A 20671-nucleotide genomic window follows, 5' to 3' on the forward strand; every position below is an offset into this window, starting at 1 on the left:
TTTAGAGAATCCAACGCCGTGATTTCCAGATACCTTTGGCTTTAACAAGACAAGTGTACTGAGTAAGCCGCGTGCCAGAGCTCTGCCCGCCCCGCCGGGGAAATCCATGAGGGGGCGTGGCCGACGGTGACGTCACGTCGAGGAGCTGCCCGGGACGTACATAAGAAGCAGAGGAGCAGGCACTAGAGCAGAACAACTCTCTCCGGGAAGGATAACAGGTGTCACTGGAGCAGCGTCACATCCGCGCCTAGGACTCGCTGCTTGCACGAGCTCTGCAGGTTGAGATCGCTTGTAGGAACCGGCTGAGGAAGGACCAGAGGTGAGTTTAAAGGATGCACGTGCGCTTGCACGGATAGGACAGTCGGATGCTCAACATATCTCCGAGGTGGCTTCGCCGTCCGCGGAAGTGAACGAATATGTTTTCGATATGCATAATTAAGGCCAGGCTTTTCTGATGAAGCGCTCATTTAATAATAACCAGATCTGAGGAGAAAATGTGATTTGTACAAGGTCACACAATGCTGACAGAGGGAAGACGAGATGAGGAGTCGGATCTTTCGGTCCAAGAGTAAACGATTTGTATTGAGGACTTTTACCATCCTCCTTAAAGTGCCCTAACATGTTTCTCGTGGCAGTTGTGAGGGATTGCGTAAAGTCTCCAACTTGGCTCTTCGAAGATGTGCGTAAACAGCACATCAAATTGAATGTGTATATTCCTTTTAATTTGGAATGCAACACTGATCAATAGCTGTCGTCCACGGATTCCCAGTGTTGTCAGCTTGTGGGACTCAGCTGGTTCATTTGCCCAGGATCACAAAACGTGTTCAAATGAGGAGAGATTATACGTCAAACCTTCTGGCACTCTAGTGCACACTTTGGCCACTAGCATAAACGTTTAAAACAATAATAATGTAACAGATTTTTTCATAAACAGTACTTTTCGTGATGCGATGTCTGGGAGCTTTGGCTCGCTAGTGAGTGGGTTGCGGGGGTGGGTAAGTGGGGATGCCCCGTGCGCAGTGTATGCGTTGATCCTACGCCCTCGGGTTCAGTATGGAACCTCCCCTCGGGTTCAGTATGGATTAATGAAGTGAGATAGCCGGGCTCCTACGGTGGCCGCCCAGCCAGTTCTAAGGGGGTTTCCCTCAGAAGTGCTCTGGGAAACCCAAGCAGCTGGTCGGAGAGTCCATGAGCCGCGCGCCGTCCTGCCCTGACCGGTGTGGCAGCTCTCGCTTCTAATCTCAGGTTTAGGACCTTCTCTGGTCAAACTCCCTGGCATTTCCGAGTACAGTAAATAAAGCCATTTTTCTGTGGCCTCACCAGTCAGTATTCATGAGATACGTCGTATTCGTATATATTTCGCACAGTACTATTCCTATCGCCCGTCTATGATGCTCAAACTTAGCAATAAAATCGCTGCTCCCTTTCTGTGTTCAGTAAGATAGGGTACAGGAACCTTATGCCAGCCTCTGTGGGGTGACTAGGCAGTCGCGCGGCACCGTGCAGGGCGCTGGCACACTTTAAAACACTCGCAGTCCGCTTTTGTGGCTCGAGGTGAACCCCGCCCCTACCCCTCCGAGTTTGACACTGGTACTCTATGTGTTTACAAGGGAATCAGCCGAGGTCAGCGAGTCTAGACCGAGGAACAGCAGCCTCATGGGCAGGGTCTGCGTTTCCCTCTCGTGCCAGCCATCCGTCCCGCGCACGTCGACGTAAGGCAGGGAGACACAATCATGTCCACCCATTAGAGGCGTTGAGTAGAAGCAGCCCAGCTCTGAGGAGGGTTCCATAAATATGTATTTGCTCTGGATGACGGAGCGGAATTGGGCGGTTGCAAAAAGCACAGTCTTTATATGCTTGTACTAGTAATCCATCTGGATCCCCTAGTATCTGTATGTTTAACATTTAGATTCTGAGTCCAGAGGTGTGCACAGATATTTGTATATCCCTTTCCAAGCAGCCAGGTTAGGTCGGAGGTACTTCAAGTGGGCAGTTGTATGTGCGCTTACCCGGAAGTAGAATTCTTTTTATTGCTTGGGAGGGATGCACAAAGAATTTGACCATTTTTGGACTTAAAAATAATTCTTGACCAGACCAATTACTTCAAATTGTACAGTTTTTAAGCTGCTCTTAAAATTACATGTTGGCCCCCTTATACGTTCCCTCGGTTGAGCAGATAGGGAAACGGGTTTGGGAAGATGAAATGATTTGCCTTATATCACACACTCTGGTCAAGTGGGGAAGCTAGGAGAAGGCCCTTTTGTCTCCACACTTGAACGTTTAGCCAATGTTGTATTTTATTTCCCCCTGCAGCCTAATAAATGACACTGAACAGAAGCAGCAAGCTGAAGAACATTGACAAGCGCCGTGGCAGCATGCCCTTGTCCGTCCACCAGCAGCTCCACCGGCGGAGCATGCCTGTTGATGAGAAGGAGCTGCAGGCCACCAGCCCTAACAGCCCGTCCAACCTGGTACGATGCACCTCCTACAATCCGGAAGAGGAGCAACGGGAGAGCTGGGCCTCGGGCTCCTCGGACTCCGTCATCTCCTCCAGCAGCGACTCTGAGGACCCCGTCTACAAAGTGATCCTCCTTGGCGAGCATGGTGTGGGCAAGTCCTACCTGGCCAGGATCTTTGGTGGAATCGAGGACTCCCACGACATAGAAGAGGCTGGTAAGGATCACTGTTAATCGTAAAATAATTTGTCTGTTTGCTCCTAGGTCAACAACTTATCCAGTAGATTTATCTAGTTGAACCTAAATTTACACACATTTTCATAAGATCTGGGGCTAGAAGATGTGCTCCTGCTCAAAAGTTTATATTTTATATACATATTATCCAAGTATATATTTTATATACATATTATCCAGGTTAAAACTCCACTAATGATTATGAGGGAGCATATATTTTGATATGGGGCCACCACAAAACCCCACCGTTTTATTAAATGGAAAAACGCGTGTGTCAATGGGTTTGTAATTGTTTTTGGTCTTTCAGTCACTAGTTTTCCCCGATCTGCATTTTTTTTCAATACTAGACCCACATTATATTCCTTCACTTTAGGTGCATATAGGAGCCAATGTTTTTTTCCGATACTGTCTTTTTATATACAAAGCACTTGCACCAAAGTCCTGTTGTGTTTTAGAAAAACAGTATGCACTTAAGTTTACCTTTCTTGGGGTTAAACAGCTGAACGCGTCTGATATAGCATTGATATCTTAATCTGTGCTACATCTTAGTGTACCATCTGTTATACACATGTACACGATATAGTTTATATACACCATACAGTAAGCGCCATGGGGTGGTCTTAGGGCTGCAAAGGCACTCCACAATTAGCTTTATCATAATGTAACAAATGTAGTTTCCACATTTATAACATCAAAGATATACCTGTGTCTGAATTGATCACAAAGATCTGATTTTGAGTTTAACATCAATTAGAAAGGACTTAAACATTATGGAGTAGTTTTATTTTTTTTAATCGAGTGTGAATAGTATTATTACTTTGCTTTCACAACAAGGTTGTCTTGTCTTTGCTGCAGTGTGGATTGTAAATGCAGGAATACTGACTTGGGTTTACCTTTCTCCTCCAGGGAACACATACGACAGGTCGGTGGTGGTGGATGGCGAGGAAGCGTGCCTTCTTGTGTTCGACATATGGGAGCAGGTATGTTGTGTTCTGTCTGCAGTTCTTTAAGGCTTCGCTTGCGTTGGTAGGAAGATGTGTAGCTGAATCAGCAAAGGTCTGGGCACGTCCCATAATGCTTTTTTTGAGCTTGCCATAGCATTCAATAATTGGCATTATCTGTTTCCAAGCATTCCACATTGTAAAAAATAAGGAAACCGAGGTCTCTGGGGAAGGGTGGAAAGGATAATAATTTGCAAAGGATCACAAGCATTTACTTAAGTGGGGAAGCCAAGATTAGATGTCAGATCCCTATAACCTTCATTCCCTTCCAATGGACAAACCTAATGCCCCTGCTTCCACTCTCCTTACCAGAGCATTGGATTCTGCATTATAATTCCTACAGGACGCTGCATCGCGTGGAGGGACCTTTAGATAGCAGGCAGCAACTTGTAACGTGCAGTGAATGTCTGTCTAGAAGGCACTGCAGAGATCTTTATTTGCTATAAAAAAAATTCTGTGCCGGCAGGAGCAAACAACAAACCTGTCGAAGGGGTAAAAAACTCCATGATTTGCACTTTGTGCTATGTCTTCTACACATGGCTCCTTCTTCACAATGCCATACTTACTAGTGGGGGGGGTGCTGTTTAACTCCAGCCTGATCACAATGTATTTTTAGGCTGTGTTTCGTGCCCTGCATTTCTACCAGCACTTTGCGCATTTGAATGAGAATTTTCAACATGTCAATAAATAGCCTCCGTGATAGCTATCACTTGAAATGACTAATATCAGTAGTCGTGGGATAGCAGCACGGTCTTTCGCAAACAGACCCTATCACTGCCTTTTTGTAAAATGAACCATAGATAGATATTGCGTATTAGATGACGTTCTCCTGCGCAAAACCGGCCTGTTTCAAAATCTGCTTTCCAGGGGTTCATAGAGTGAAATTTGAAAATCGTTCAGAAAGTGAAATAAGCAGAGTCACAGTCTGATGCCCTCTCCCAGCGCTGCCAGAGGTCCAGGATAAAAATAGAGCTTTGTAAATCATTCTGCGTTTAGAGCCAGCGATGGTTCCAGGCAGCTCAGCGGAATAAATTGATCAATTCATTTCAATTTAGGATGAGACCCACTGGCTTCAGAATCAATGCATGAAAATGGGGGACGCCTACATCATTGTGTACTCGGTGACCGACAAGTCCAGCTTCGAGAAGGCCTCTGAGCTGAGGATCCAGCTGAGGAGAGCGCGGCAGAGCGAAGACATTCCAATCATCCTCGTGGGGAACAAGAGTGATCTGGTGAGATCACGAGAAGTGTCCGTGGAAGGTAAGAAACCGTTCCAGAACCAATTAGATGATTGTATTTCTGCATAGTTAAAGAATGGCGGTGTGTCCTAGATGATAAGTGGTATGGAATTCTTCCTTTCTCAGCTACCATCTTATCTACAAGACACATGTTCCATTCTTAAAAACATGCAGTTGCATGGTTGATAGTGTTCATGGTCGACCAACTTGCATTGATTGTGCATTTGTTGCACTGTCAAAGTTTACTGATACTTTGGGGAAATTGAATATTAAAAGCATGACTAAAGGGGGGGAAGGGCTGAGAAAGTGATTGGCAAAAAAACACAGACACATCAACGAAGTCTGGGAAAGTGAGTGTGAAAATATCAGGAGGAGTTGTGCAACTTCTCTAGATTATAGGCCTGCCCCCTCCCTGACAAAGCGGTACCCAGCAGTAGGGCAGCATGGATGTCATGGGTACTGCTGCAAGCAAGGGAAATGGTTCCTTTGATTGCTACAGCAATTATTAAGGTTCAATAGGCTCCTCGGGGCGCTGGATTCCGGTGTCACTACACCTGCTGAACCAGTGGTAGCTTCGCTGCTGTCCCCCAGCACAACCCAAATGTTGGCATCCAAGCTGCTGTGTCACTCCATCAAACGTGTATGCATGTTTGCCCATAGCAACCCTCTTTGCCAAAACCTCCATGACCTGATTCGCAAGTCTGTCAACAGTACTGTTAAAGGAAGGCTCATTGGAAAGCTCAACAAATACAAATGATATATGCTAACGCCAACAATATACTTATATCTCTTGCATATAGTATAATCATAGGAGTCAGCTTGACTGCTTATGCGACAAGCAGTGACTGAGGCACCTGCATGACACCTCTTGTTCACTTTGTGAGTGTCTGTAGCTCCCGCGGGACACTGACTACTTTTTCACACCAAGATATTTAAGTCAGACTCTAGTCTAACTGATGCAAAGTATGTTGTGGTGTCAAGAGTATGTTCTAGCTGATATCCTGTTGTGACAGCCATTTTCCTTCTTTTTCTAGAGGGCCGAGCCTGTGCGGTAGTGTTTGACTGCAAGTTCATCGAGACGTCAGCTGCCCTTCACCATAATGTTAAGGACCTGTTTGAGGGCATTGTCCGACAGATCAGACTCCGCAAGGACAGCAAAGAAGACAACGCAAGGCGCATGGCCAGCTGCAAACGGCGGGAAAGTATTAGCAAGAAGGCCAAGAGGTTCCTAGGAAAGATTGTGGCAAAAAACAACAAAAAGATGGCGTTCAAGCAGAAATCAAAGTCTTGTCACGATCTGTCTGTGCTCTAACTTCTAAGAACAGGCCCAGGTTAATTTAAGCCGGATGGCTGCAGGGACTATGTGGACTCCGAGAGAGGAAGCGGGTGACTAGTGAGGAGGACAATACCACAAGCAGGGCACGCCCGTCGAATTACTCTTTTATGCCTTAATGTTCACAAGCAAGACTGGAATGGTGCACCAAGGAGCGTGATTCGTCGGTTAATGATTTGACAATCTGTCTGAAGTAAATGAAGTGATTATATTATGATAAATTTGAGTAGCAGTGGTGTAGCTAGACCTTTGGCCGCCTGCGGCGGTGCACGTAAGGGCGATGGTGGGGTGTGGGGATGCTGGCGATTCCTGTTTGCCACCCCACAACAGCCGCAGGTAAGAGCTGGTGGGGAGGCCGCCGCCCCCCAAAAACTCATACCGCATGGGGCGGACTGCCCCTCCCTTGCTATGCCACTGTTTGAATGGCCTAGTTCAGCGTACACCACATGCCCCAGGTGATCAATAGCATAGGTAAATACACATACCTTGTTCATCAATGGGAGATACACATTGGGGGCAGAAATATCTTGGATACCCTGATATGGTTATGACTCTGAAGGCAACACATTGACAATGTAGATGAATGTGCAGTGACGATGATTTAGCTTGCCGTTTAACTCTATGGAGTGTTACAGTGCCTCCCAATGCGACACGATGCACCACCCACCAACATCCGGTTTCAAGTAAACCACACTGAATCGTAAGTCGGGCGCCTGCCCTTCTTCAGTGCTCTGTTGCTCTCTAGCTAGAATTGAGCTCTACAAATACCTATACACAGTGACGTAATGAAACTTGAGAGGGTCCCCCTTGCAAAGTACATGGAGGAGGCCCCCACGCTCAGGACCCAGTCAGGAGTTCTCAGGCCAGGGGAACGCTACTCGTTGACAGTGCTGGAGGGGGGGGCCTGGAGCTTGGGGGGGGGGGGGGGCTGCACCACGGTGGCCGCGGGGCTAATGCTACACCACTGCCTATACAACATGCTGGCCGCACACAAGTGCTCCCACTCAATGAGGTTAGCACAAAGACCCCGGCACACCTGTGGGCGCTTTCTGTACAGCTACCAGAGAAGCAGCTGATCTGCAGAGATGAATGTAGTGCTCGCGATCCTCCCTCACTGTATAAAAATAACTTCATATGGAAATAACTTGAAGCTTTGTACGCAGGCTCGTACTCTCTTTTAGGTAGAAACTAGGCAGTGATATTTTTAGGCACCGGAATGGTATTAATAGATACGGTAGAAAATGTAGGAAAAAATGCGTTTTCCCAAACTGCACTTCTGTTAACTGTTATTGAAAGAATTTGATACTTGTTTACATGCGCATTTTATAATAAAAGTATTATTTGCTCTTCTAGATACGCAGCGGTCTCTGACATGGACATTGCAGCACTGCACAATATTTTTGCACTGTACAAAAAAGATTTTTACAAATGCCAGGGCAAGTGATGTATATAATTATGTGTGATGTATACTATGCTTTTATAATATGATTGATTTTAAATATGCACACTCTACTGTATATAACCTATAGTTAGAGATGTATTTATACCTTTAACAATGTATACAGAGATTGAGCGACATATGCAGTATTAAAATTCATATTATGAAAAAAAAAAACTGATTGCTTGTGATTTGTTCAACCATTCTCCTAGGAATTGCACAATATTTGATTATCAGCTTACATGAGAGGGCAGCCACTATTAAATGTTTATGTATATTATGTGGCATAAAGTACCCCCTGTCGAACATACCCCTGTCGAACATTATAAGGATACTGAAAATCACCAGGAGTTTTAGGCCCATGAAAGCTGAAGGCCGAGTGCCTTTATATGGTCATGGAACACCATAGTGATTTCCAATATCATTTATTGTGTAGCTGAGGGTATTTTATTCCATATAATAAATGGCCATCATCATCCTTCCAACAAACTACTTAAATCACTGGTTTGCTGCTCTTCATATGGTTGTGTTAATGGTGTCGTGTTCATGGCTGTAAGCATGAAAAAAAATAAAAGAGTCTGCTTGACTTCACAAGTCAACAGTAATAGGTTTTTACATATAGTAGCTATGTCATTTCTTTATTACAGGCAAAAGACATCAGAACTTGAATGTAATTAGAAAAAATTGAGGAAATGGCACTATATAGGGATTGCAGGCTTCCCTGCATTATATCGGACATAATGATACTCTCTGGTATCTATTAGGCTAATAAAAGCATATGAAATTACCACTAAGACTTCACAGCAAAACTGTTCAAATTCTGACATCCCAGTAGTCCTGTTAGAAGTGTAATACAGCTGAGGGGGGGGGGGGGGGGAGGTTAAAGTGCTGGGTAAGCGAGAAACCTATCAGCCTAACTCCTGTGCAAAAGCACAAGGCACAGCAATTTCTGGGGCCTATAGATGAGACAGTAAACTAGTAAAGTGCCTCTAGGTGGTTCTGTTCAGGGTTCCATAAAAAAGAGGGCACCTGGAAGGTGACAATAGGTGACAATAATCTTTAGACAGGAGACTTATGCAACATATGTACGTGTCGCAAACGTACATCCCTAGCCCCCAGAGTTCCCATTTCGCAGGAGTACGTCTGTTGGTGTAGGAGCATTTCGCGGATTGGTGTCCGGTGGTAGTGGTACTGCTAAGTGGCGCAGCAGACAGACCACTGTCTGTATATTCAAATAGAGGAAAAGTTTATTCTGGAGGTGTCTTTAAGATGGTGAAACAAACTGATGCGTGATGTGCCCTCTGGCAAGGAATTCAAGGCTGTGTTACTGGGGAAGTGGTGGCCTCATTTCAGGAAAACTCTTGACTAATGCCTGGGGATAATTTCCGTAAGTATGGAGTGTGGGAATTGCTTAAAGACCCAACAACCTTTTCAAGGGTATCACAAAATAAATGAATCGGACTTCCTTGAGGATCTGTGAATGCAGAAAGGTTGCAGGGACGACCACTTGGGTCCATCACTGGCGAATGGAAGTTGCAAAGTCTTAGTTGTTGATTGCACCAGTTTTGGGCCACTGGGTTCAATATTTGGAGCGATGCATTGAAGTGCGCCTCCAGGGGCGAACCATGAAAAATACAGCTAGTTCTGCTGGTGAGCCTCACCCTGTTGGGAGCCCCCCCCCCATCTTGTACAGCAGCTGGCCTCAGCTACTCCCATCTCACCAGTCGGCAGATCTTCATCGGTAACTGAGAGCTGGCCCCTTCAGAGAGAGAGAGGCCTTCCTGTCAGGGCCTTGGACTACTTTTGTCCTCTAGCAATGGGTGTCAGAAATGCAAGCCTTTGCTAATGTGACATTCAGAAGACACCCAATCAGGGACCACAAACCACACCCTAGTTTCTTCCCCAGGTTGTACAAAGAACCCACTAATTTCAGAATAGTCTATTACTCTGTCTCAAAGTCCCTGATGACTTCACAGATCCGCTTACACCCAATGAGATGACGGTATTCCATCCATGTTGTGCTGAGGCCTAACTGCATATGGAAAGTCATGTAGCCATGGCCTCAATGTATGCGGTTCTAACTCGAGGGAGTGACTCTGCAGCAGGGGCACAGCAGAAGGAATTCAATGGTCCCAAACACTGCTGTCTTCCTACATTCCTGGGCAGAAACCCCCCAGTCCTCAACTAGGAAGTTCAAAGTCAATGCTTTATGAGAAGCAGCATCCACAGCATAGCTTGGATGCCCAAAGCAGAGGCATAAAGTCCAGTTTGGGAGCTAGGTGAGTAATTGCCAGATTGACTCATCCATAGCCATAAGCACTGCCTTCTCTGGGGGAGGAGAGGCAGATGGGGCCACGCCGCAGCTCTATTTCTCCCGCCCTTTCCTTTGAGCCCCACCACCACAGTTTTTGATTGATGCCCCTGTCACATAGCAAGACAATGACAACATACATCACACATATATATGAGCCTACATGTTTGCTTGAAATGTTTAAATATGACTTTTAATGTGAAAAAGAAATATATATATACATATACACACAGTTAGACAACTGCTTATTTTATCTTTGACCCATTTTGTGTCCCACCCATAAAATTACATCTAGAGACATCACTGTCGATAAGTGGCCACTTCCAAACCAATTAAATTAATGTAAGTACATGTCCTGCAACACTCTGTTTATTATATGGGTAGTAATTCTATTTAAAGCTAAAGACAGCCCCCCCACCATAGAGCTTTCTTTGCAAAAAATACAGAAAAAAAATGTATTAAGGACCCAGATTTACACGTTAAGCATATAATCTTGAAAACATGGTTGACAGGAATTATTGTTGACTGACGCTCAGACCGGGAGCTGCTTTTTAGGTCTAGTCTACCAGACAGTGCAAGCTGTCCGGCAGCGAAAGACCTACTCTGTACTTACACCAGGATTACAGCACACCCACTGCTGTCTATTGGTTTGCTTTATTGTCACTCCCATTTGCTAGCTTCTTCTCCGATGGCTTGTCTTCCTCTTATTGTGTTTGTCCCTTTCCTGGAGTGTAGCCTCTTTGCAATGCTTATGATTGGCTGACTTATATCCTTCCACTTCTCACATTTAGTGAACTACTTTTTTCTTTTTCATTCAGCACTCCAGGCCATATGGTTTCTAGCTCTCTCCCTTGTATGCTGCTCCCCTTTCAAATAATTGACCCCGTGCTGTTGATCCCCACTCCGAGCTTGTCTATTATATCGCAGCAACTAGGATATTTTAGCTGATGTATGGCTGAAGAGCAGACTTTAAGTGTTGTATCAGTTTACTTCCTGTATTTCACTCTTACCTGCAGCTGTCACGGCTGCCCACTCTCATGACCAAAGGCATTGGTAAATCCTGCCATCCTGTTCCTCATGCCATGGGGTGCGCCAAAGGTGATGCAGGCAGCAGCATGGACCTCCCCACATGGTGACTGCAGCAGGTGTGGCCCTTGATACTAGAAAGGGTGACCCAACGTCCTGGATTTGCCTGGACATTCCCGTTTTTTCACAGGCTGTCCTTGCGTCCCTACACTTTTTCCTGCGACAAAGATATGCTCGGGTTTTGGAGAGCGGGTCGGATGAGCGTGCACATTAATCACTATCTGGCAAAGGCTCACGTTTCCTCACACCCTCTCTGAAAAGTGGCGATGGACGTCGATAAATGAAGAGGAGACGTCTTAAGGTGAACTTGAAGAAGCTTTATTAGCAGAGAAAGCTAACATCACTGGAGTGCATCCTTCCTTCTCGAAGTACGAGCTGGTAATGACTGTTATTGTCATTCGCGCTTCAATGAGGAGTTGGAATGCACGAGAATGCAGAATTAAAAGTAAACTTGTTATTTAGTATAACTGTACGATGTGCGCATGCAGTAGAACAAGTGCGCATGCTGAAACAATAGGAAATACATGCACAGTAAAAGGAAACATGCACGAGAACATTCGCATGCCTTAACAGCATTCAGCATGCGCGTGAACAAACAGGATTTCAGCTCATTACACTCTCTTCACACTGGGGACAGAATTTGTTCAAAGAGCTGCCTGCTGTGCTGCTTTGCTTTACTCATTCAGCAATGCAGAATTTAATGAAGGGTGAACAATGTCCTATCACCCAAGACTGGGATCACTAGCAGTTTGCTTCTTTTTTCTCTTAAGCATTTTTATAGTGTAGCCCTTCTGTAACATGATCTGGCAGCAGCCAGAACATGGTCCTATCTCTATGTCTATGGCCTTCCCGGATTTTCATTCAGAATATCTGGTCACCAGACTTGCCATCTCCCACAGTGCCACGTGTTACACACGATATCAGCTCCTATCACACAGTCACCCAGTGCGGAGCTGACAGTGGCAAAGAAAAAGAGATGAAAACCACCGTAAATTGGGGATTTCCAGCTCCTTTTCCGTGGCTTTGAACCAGGGCTGGACCGGCCATAGCGGGCACCGGGCAATCCCCTGGTGCGCCACACGGCTGGGGGCCGGTTTTGGGCCCCTGGGGACCGTTTTTGTTACAGGGCCGTTTTTGCAGCATAGCTGCAAAATCGGCCCAGTAGCAAAAATCGGCCGAAAACCGGCCCTAGCAAACAGCTCGGCGGCACCCCCAACCCCCCAGCGGAGGGGGGAGGGGGGGTTGGGCGGGGGCCGCCGAGCACTTTGCCAGGGCCGATTTTGGTTCCCAGTCCGGCCCTGCTTTGAACCTCCAACGTCCATTAAGGGGGTGTGAAAACAGCCCAGAACATCGCACCAGCCTCCGCAAGCCTTTTTAGGTCTCGCCTAAGCCAGCGCTTTAGCGCTGCCCTTGCAAGAGATTTAGTAAGCGGGATTTGGAAGTGCAGACTGGTGGCTTTTCAGGCCTCCAGCTAGAGTGCATGTGCGCCGGGCGCGCGTACCATTTGTCAGCCTGCCTGATCACTTTCACGGCCGCTTTGATGTTTTCAGTGAGCCGCACGGCCACTAAGAACGTCAAAGCGGCCGCAAAAGTGCTCACCATTTGCCACCCCTTCCCTTATCCCACTTCCTGCTTGTCTTTACACCGTTTCCTCGCCACTTATGGGTGCAGGGCACTGCCTCCAGAGCCAGTTCTCGTAATCTCTCCATGCTTTCCCCCAACACCTCCGCCTACGGATTCGGAAACATCTGTTCTTAATTGTTCAACATTTTACGTGCACCTTTATTTATTTATAAAGGGCGCCACTTGCACTTTAAATTTAAGGAGCAGAGCTGAGCACCGCTAAAGATAGGTGCTCGATGCATCGTTCGGAAAGACCATGGAAGCATTAAGTATACAATAAAACATGTTTTACACGTGTTTTTTATACGCATTGAAACGACAAGCCTGCGGCTGCAGTAGCTCAAACACATTACTATTGTATACTGATAAATATAGGCGCTCATGCATCGCTCGGAAAGACCATGGATGCAATCATCATACAATAAATCATATGTTTTTCACAAAACATGTCAATATTCAACTGTCAGCTCTTTGAGACAGTAAACATCTGATGTAAGCAATAGTTGCGACAGCAGATGGAAAAATAACTTGGCATTTCAATAGGAGAGGCTTCATGACTCACTCTTGTTTATGTGAGGTTTTTATACAGCTCATACCTACTTGGCCTCGCAGCGCTCATCTGTGCAGAGCGTGTGGTTGGGGTTTGCCCACAGGAGGCTTCGTTTCGTCCCACCAACAGACACGTACTATATTGCCCTGCATACTGAGTATAATACGTATAAACTATGAATGTGTGAGTTTGTATACTTTAAACATATGCAAAATGAAATGAGCAGCCAATACCTTACAGTATATACCGTATTTCTCTGTCATACTTATGCAGTATTCCTTTGGCATTTTTGGAGAATTATGTTAAAAATATCAAAAACAATACACAGTTTCTCCAGAGACTACAGATACGCGTCATTATATAGGAAAACACATAAATAATTTGTGTTTAACACCATATGACCATTGTGCACGCCAGCGATTGGAAGGCAACAGTAGATGTTAAACATTATTTGTTATCTGTCGAGATTTCATGTCTATTGCTTTTTCATTGCTGTGCCAGCGTGGGCGTTCAATGAATGTAAATATTGCGTGGGGAAACGCGTGGGGGGTGCTTACTTCATTGGTACAATGTGCGCATCCCACGCGTGATCGTGGTGGACTTCACTTTGCTAGGATTACGGTGTCAAGCGCGTACCCGAGCCAGGATTTAAGTTTCCTGGCATAATGTAAGCATCCAGCGCTTGCCGGAGCGAGCATTTAGTAACCCTGTCCATGTATAACATGAGCATACTTCGCGTGCCCGAGCCTAAAAGTTACTTTACTAACAATGTATAATGTAAGAATCCAGCGAGGGCCGCGGGCCCAATATACGACTTTACGAATTCTATGTAACTATCGAGCGCATGCCTGAGCTAGGACTTTACTTCCCAATTATGTGTGACCCTGCCTGGACTTTACTTCCTGTGTATCAAATAGCACCCAAGGCGCGCTCTAGACAGACCTTTACCTTTCAGGTTTCAAGCAAGAACTCAGCGAGTGCCCCATCCAGGACTAACTTTACTAGTATGATAAAGCATCAAGCGCGTACCCGAGACAGGATTTTAGTTCCCAGATATAATTTGAGAATCCAGCGCGTACCCGAGTCAAGAATATATTTACCTGGCACAATGTAAACATCCAGCGTTTAACCGAGCGAGCATTGAGCAATATGAGTCCAGCGCGTGCCCGATCCATAACGTTACTTTATTTAGGAAGGATATTGTAAGCATTAAGCGCGTACCCAAGCTGAGACTTTACTTGCCAGGTATAAGATAAGAACCCAGCGCGTGCGCGAGCCTGTACTTTACTTCTCACCTATAAAGTAACATGATTCCAGAGCGTACTCGAGCTACGACTTTACTTCTCAAGTATAATGTAAGAATGCAGCTCGTGCTCCAGCCTGGACTTTGCTTCCCAGGTATAAGAAAATGACCAAGCGCGTGCCCAAGTCACTACTTTATTCTCAGGCATTATGTAACAATACATCGTGTGCCCGACCCAGACTTTACTTCCCAGATAGAATGTAAGTATCAGGCGCGTGCTCATACTGGGACTGTACTTCCCAGGTATAAGGTAAGAACCAAGCGCGTGCCTGGGACAGGACTTTAATTTACAAGACCACAGGGGGGAAAGAACCTGCCTTGGTGCACAGAGTTCACACTGGGAGATAAAGGGGGGAGGGGGGGCGAGCCGACACAAGACCAGTTTATTGTGTGTGAAAAAGGCTGCTTTATCGAAACAGGTGCATATCACAATTTCATCCCTTGGCCACTGCCTTACAAAACTAGACACCTCACTATACAGGAATTTCCTGACCCCTTGTTCCTCCCCCCACCCCTACGATACCCACATCATTTCCCCCATCCCACAAAATACAACATAACATTCCATAACCATAATATAACCCAATCCTACACAATCTAGCCGTTCCAAATCCTAAACTCCCCTGACCGTAATCCCTACCTGCCTTTGTGCTACTGTAACTAACCAACCTCTAATCTAAACTTATCCTACCTGGTTACCCTTTCCCTGTTCCTGCTCACAAACTCCCAAACATATAACAACAAACTGCAGCCAATCCCGGCCAACTGTCAACCACCCCGCCACCCAGAAAAAGGTGGGAGTGTAGGCGGATATGCCGTCTCCCCCTTTTTCTGCCCTCCCACCGTACCGTTTTTTTTTTTAACGACGTTAAACTCCTAACAACCGCGCTAAAACCTCCCGCAACTCTAACAGATACAGGTCCATGCCGAGCCGAGACAAGTGTACCCCATCATCCCTGAAAAAATCCTGCCTGTCATACCGAATTTCCCTAAGTGCAATCCTACCAATCCCTAAGTGCCGACAAAACCTCACCATATCAGTATTCAACTTTCTCCTGGCTTTGTCCACTGCCCCCGGATTGACCGCCCCTCTCCAAACTCTCCGGGGGACAAACTCTGTCCATACAATGGAGCACCCTGCCCAATGGGCTTTGACCAACGACAAGTCCTTCTTCATAGCCCGCATCAACGCCAAACCAGTCTCCCTGACCATATCGTTTCCCCCAAATGTAGCACCAACACATCCGGGCACCTACCATTCACCACGAGCCCGTTCAGCACCGATAACAATTCCTTCCATCGCATACCTCCCCTACCTCGCCAAGCCACCGAAAATAAGTCTTTATTGAACCCCAAACTGTCTCCAAAGTAACTCAAGCGGGCCTGGACCTGCGCCCGTTTCACGAAGGAATGTCCCACAATCCAGATGGACATCTCCCTAGCGAGGGGACCCATAACCGAACCAGAAAAGAGAAACAAGAATGAGACACAAGAACAACACCAGTCAAACTTTCCTCTTTTGTTTTTTTTTTAACAACACCTTCCCCAGCATCGCTGCGCACATAACGCTGATAGCAATCCGATGACCACCTACCCAGCTTCATAATGTCCCCTCGCCCCCAACCCCTAGCATGGGCCTCTGACGCTGCCCCAATCCGAAAGGAATGCGTGCCAAACCCTTTCCCTTCGATCTCCATTCTACCCAAAGCTTTCCTGAGCACTGCTAACAGCTGTGAAGCCTTGACGCACCTCCCATCCCCATGCACAAAGACCAGCCCTCCTAACTCCCCTGACAAGGACTTCCTCCGCAGGTCCCACCAAAACGGACACACTGGCGACGCGCGCCCCCTTTTCAAAGCTAGCCATTTTCCTTTGCTTTTCTGATCCGTTTTTGCTTTCCGAAGCCAGATATTGACCACCTCCACACTGAAAGAGACCTCCCACCAAGACAAACCCCGCTCCCCTTTTGACCCCAACAACTCTGAAACCCTAAAGGCCCCGAAAAACATCCAGGACATGAGTGTAGAAAAAAGGCTTGCTTCCCCGTCATCAAAACACACCCCAGGCAACACCCTGAGGACCCCTTCCAACAGTTCCCACGACAAGGGTCTCCGCACACACGAGGCGCGCCCACACTCCCGCGCCCAGCCCTCCAAAATCCGTGTCCCTAGATCACCCGCAGAGGGGGCATATCCCCACAACAATTTCCCGACGAAAGAAATGCCCGCCAGCTTGCCCACAATCGTGACTTTCGTAAGCCCTTTCTCCACCAAGTCCAAGATAAACTGTATGACATCTTCCTGTCTAGCCACCCAGGAGGCCCGCCGACTTGCCCCCGAACGTAAAAACTCTTCCCATGCCGCCCCATATGCTGAACTCGTGGACTGTGCCAATGAGCCTAAAACCAGAAGCAACATCCGGTGTTGCCTACGTACCACAGCTGTTGCGGCATGCCGGTCAGGGTCACGTCCGCGTCCTTGGCGAGCCCACGGAATCTCCCCCACTGTGAAAGAGACAAAGCATCCGCAATGTCATTGTCCACACCTGGCACATGCACTGCACGAAAAGCAATATTATGCTTCAAGCACCCCAACACGAAAACCCTCAACAACTTCAGAACCGGTTCATCTCTCGCAGACTGTCGATTGACCACATGCACCACTGCCATGTTGTCGATCCTGAAGCTCACCTTCTTGTGGGCCAACAGAGCCCCCCACAGCGTGACGGCTACCACCAGGGGAAAAACTTACAGAAAGGCAATGCTCCTGCCCCCATCCAACCAGTCCGCGGGCCAGGGTTCAGCACACCACCTCCCCTGCCAGTACAGACCAAATCCCGTGCTCCCTGCTGCATCTGAGAAAATCTGTACGTCCCACACCATGTCCGCCTCCCTCACCAGAGGTATCCCATTGAACTGATGCAAGAAAAACTGCCACATCCGCAAGTCTTCCCCCACCCCGGCTGACAGACGTACATGATGATGTGGGGGCCTCTGTCCCACCAGAGCCCGCCTCAGTCACCTACAGAACGTCCTCCCTACTCTGACAACCCTACAGGCGAAGTTGAGATGGCCCAGCAGGACCTGTATGTCTCTAACCGTAACCTTTGGTTTTGCCAAAATGGTTGCCAGCAGCCCCAACATTTGCCGCTTTTTGTCCGCAGGAAGGCGTGCCTCCCTCAACTCCGAATCCAACTGAATTCCCAAAAAGGTAAGGGCCGTGTTAGGACCCATCGTTTTCTCCGGTGCCAACGGCACCCCCAGTTCCCTCATGATCTCATTGAAGCTGTCCAGAGCCTTCTGGCAGTCCGTGGAGCCTGAGGTGCCCACAAAAAAGAAGTCATCCAGGTAGTGCGTAACTCCTTGGTGACCCGTTCATTCCGTAAACACCCATTGTAGGAACATGCTGAAAGATTCAAAAAGTGCGCAGGACATAGAACAGCCCATCGGCAAAGCTTTGTCCACGTACCAGTGACCACCGAATTGTATGCCTGACAGATCCCAGTCATCAGGGTGAACTGGAAGCAGCCGGAAAGCTGACTTTATGTCGCACTTTGCCATCTGCGCTGTTGCGCCCGCGGTCACCACCAGTGACATGGCAACGTCAACAGATGAGTAACATACAGTGGCCGCTTGCTCATCAATAAAATCATTGACCGACCCTCCTTCCGGCCAGGACAAATGTTGTATCAAGCGAAACTGCCCTTGCTCTTTTTTAGGCACCACTCCAATGGGTGAAACAATCAAATTTGACAACGGCCATTCCTGAAAGGGGCCCGCCATGCAGCCCTCCCATACCTCCTTGTCAAGTTTGTCTTGCACTACCTGCGAGTGCTCTCGTGCCGATTTCAGATTGTCTGCCCAGCGCCTCACCCGTGGACCCTCATACCCCAGTCTGAACCCCTCAAGAAAACCCAAACGTAACTGCTCCGCCGCCTCCCTCTCTGGATACTCCCGCAAGGCCGCCAGCAAGTTCCCCACGTTAACTGGAGTACGAGCCCTTTGGCCCAGGCCCCTTAGCCCCCCGCCCCCCCTCCCGACTGCTGCTGCTGACTGCCCACCTTAAAGGCTCCCGACTGCCACTGCTGAGCTCCCTGCGACTGACCCTGGGCCCCCCAACAGTTGACCAGTGCATGCCGTTTCCCGCATCCGGAGCATTCGTGCTTGAACCGACAGTACTCCCTTGTGCACAGTCCTTTATTATAATCCCAGCCAGCCCCTTTTTCACCTGCCTGCCCCCTGCCTGTTCCCCCCACCCCCCCGTGGGTGGGGCCTCCCCGAAAGGGCCCATACACGAGCGGGAGCCCGCCGGCAGAGAATATAGTTTTCCCAGACCCCGCTACTCCCATCGTATGCTGCCACAAATCTGTATCCAGCTCACCCCACTTCACCTCCGGGTCCCACGCCATGTGCGCCCAGAACTCATCATACTGGGCCCAGGCATATCCACCCCCTGTAATCTGTGCCTTCCGTATGACGTCCATGTATTTAAATATGGCCACGGACCTCTCAGGGAATGTTTTGCAATACACGCTAGCATATATAAGGAAAGCCGCCTTCCAGTTTTCAATCGTCAACGGCACCTTAGGCCGCTTAGCCAATTCAAATTCCTCTTCCTTGGAGCCCTCCTTCGCCCGCATTTCTCTGTGGAGGAGCTTTAGCATTTCTACATACTCACCTTTCCAAATCCGCTCTTTGGTAGCCAGCATCAAATGTGCGCCCAAGGGTTTAGTTACCCCCATATATGGCAGACGTTTTATCTTAACTTCTTTACTTTCTAATTTTTTCTCCCCTTCTCCCGTCTGCGTCTCCACTGTCCCCTTCGTGTCCGTCAAACTCACCACGTCTCTGCTTTTTCCCGGCTCCTCTCCCTTACCTGCTTCCTCCGTGCCAACCGCCACATCCACCACATACGCACCCTTGCGCAACCTCCCCCCAACCCCCACTCTCTGTCAGATCCCCCAACCCCCACGGATACCATCACTGGGCGCCTGAGCAAAGACTGTTTACCTGGCGCCAAGGACTCCGTGCGTCGCTCCACCCTGTGTCCTGGCCGAGGGGCCGAGCCGGTCTCCCACCTCGATGTCCGACCCATGGGCCTCGCCTGGCATCTTGACACCTGAAAAACACTGGACACAACATTACTCGGCCCCCCCCGCCCTGTCCTCCTCCGCATCTCGCAACTCACCCTCCTCCATACTATCCTCCTCATAATCAAGCTCTTCCTGCCTTGCACCCCCAGCTCTCCCTGCCAGTGGTGCCGACTGAACCCTACGCAAAACACCAACATCCTCTTAAGTGACGCTCCGTCTCCGTAGTCCCCCGGGGCGCTGAGACCCCGTGGGTGTTGGGGCCGGCGAGCCCATTCCGGGCCTACTTGTGCTAGCCACGCCGAGGTCCCCCGCCGGTACTGGGCACGCCGCCCAAGGCTCCACCCTCCCTTCTCCTTGTGCCTCCGGGCCGCTCCCAGCCCTACCAAGTCTGGCACCCCGCGACGGTCAGATTGTCGGTCCACCGCCTGCAACAAAAAGGAATGGTCTGGTGTGCTGGGCCTACCTCTCTTCTGACTACCATCCCATCCCCGCTTACCTGCCCCTAACGTACTTGCTACCCACGCCCGCCCCACTACACTCAGATCTGCCACCTCCTCCTCCTCGTCTTCCCCCTCCTCCCCCTCACTCCAAACCAAAACCCCTGCCCCAGTCCCCTCCCGAAAGCTCGGCGCCGCCTTTCCGGAGCCCCCGCGAAGCCATCCCCCTGTTCCCCAGCCGACCCGTAGCCCTCGACCCTTTCCAGCCCTTCCCCTATCCCAGGCACCCCAGACACCCCTACTGACCAGGACTCAAATATGTCCAGGCCCGACCAATCCCGCTCACTCCCCTCAATAGGGGCGACATCCCCCCCACCCCCTCCTGCCCTGACGCAAACCCCATACCCCATAGCCCATCCTGCCCCCTGCCCCCTCTCTGCATGCCTGCACCCCTCCACACTCCCCTAGCTGCTGGTCCCTGCCGAGAAAGGCCTCCGGCATCTTCCTCCCCTCTTCCCCCACAACCTCCAACCCAGCATGCCCTCCCTGCTGCCCTGACTCCTCCTGTAC

The 20671-nt window shown here is 48.6% G+C and overlaps 2 protein-coding genes across 3 annotated transcripts in view; one reads left to right on the plus strand and one right to left on the minus strand.

Annotated features, from left to right (window-relative positions):
* The window catches only part of LOC146775949 (uncharacterized), a 790744-nt gene that overhangs the window by 557427 nt on the left and 212646 nt on the right, over positions 1 to 20671 (minus strand). The window lies entirely within an intron of this gene.
* Positions 188 to 7877, plus strand: RRAD (RRAD, Ras related glycolysis inhibitor and calcium channel regulator). Its single transcript, XM_085637675.1, has 5 exons — positions 188 to 319; positions 2314 to 2673; positions 3597 to 3670; positions 4747 to 4951; positions 5964 to 7877. Exons 2-5 carry the CDS (start codon positions 2322 to 2324, stop codon positions 6239 to 6241), a joined length of 909 nt encoding a protein of 302 aa, XP_085493801.1. The 5' UTR covers positions 188 to 319; positions 2314 to 2321; the 3' UTR covers positions 6242 to 7877.

This window comes from Triturus cristatus, chromosome 12, assembly GCF_964204655.1.
Source record: "Triturus cristatus chromosome 12, aTriCri1.1, whole genome shotgun sequence".
Taxonomy (NCBI): Eukaryota; Metazoa; Chordata; class Amphibia; order Caudata; family Salamandridae; genus Triturus; species Triturus cristatus.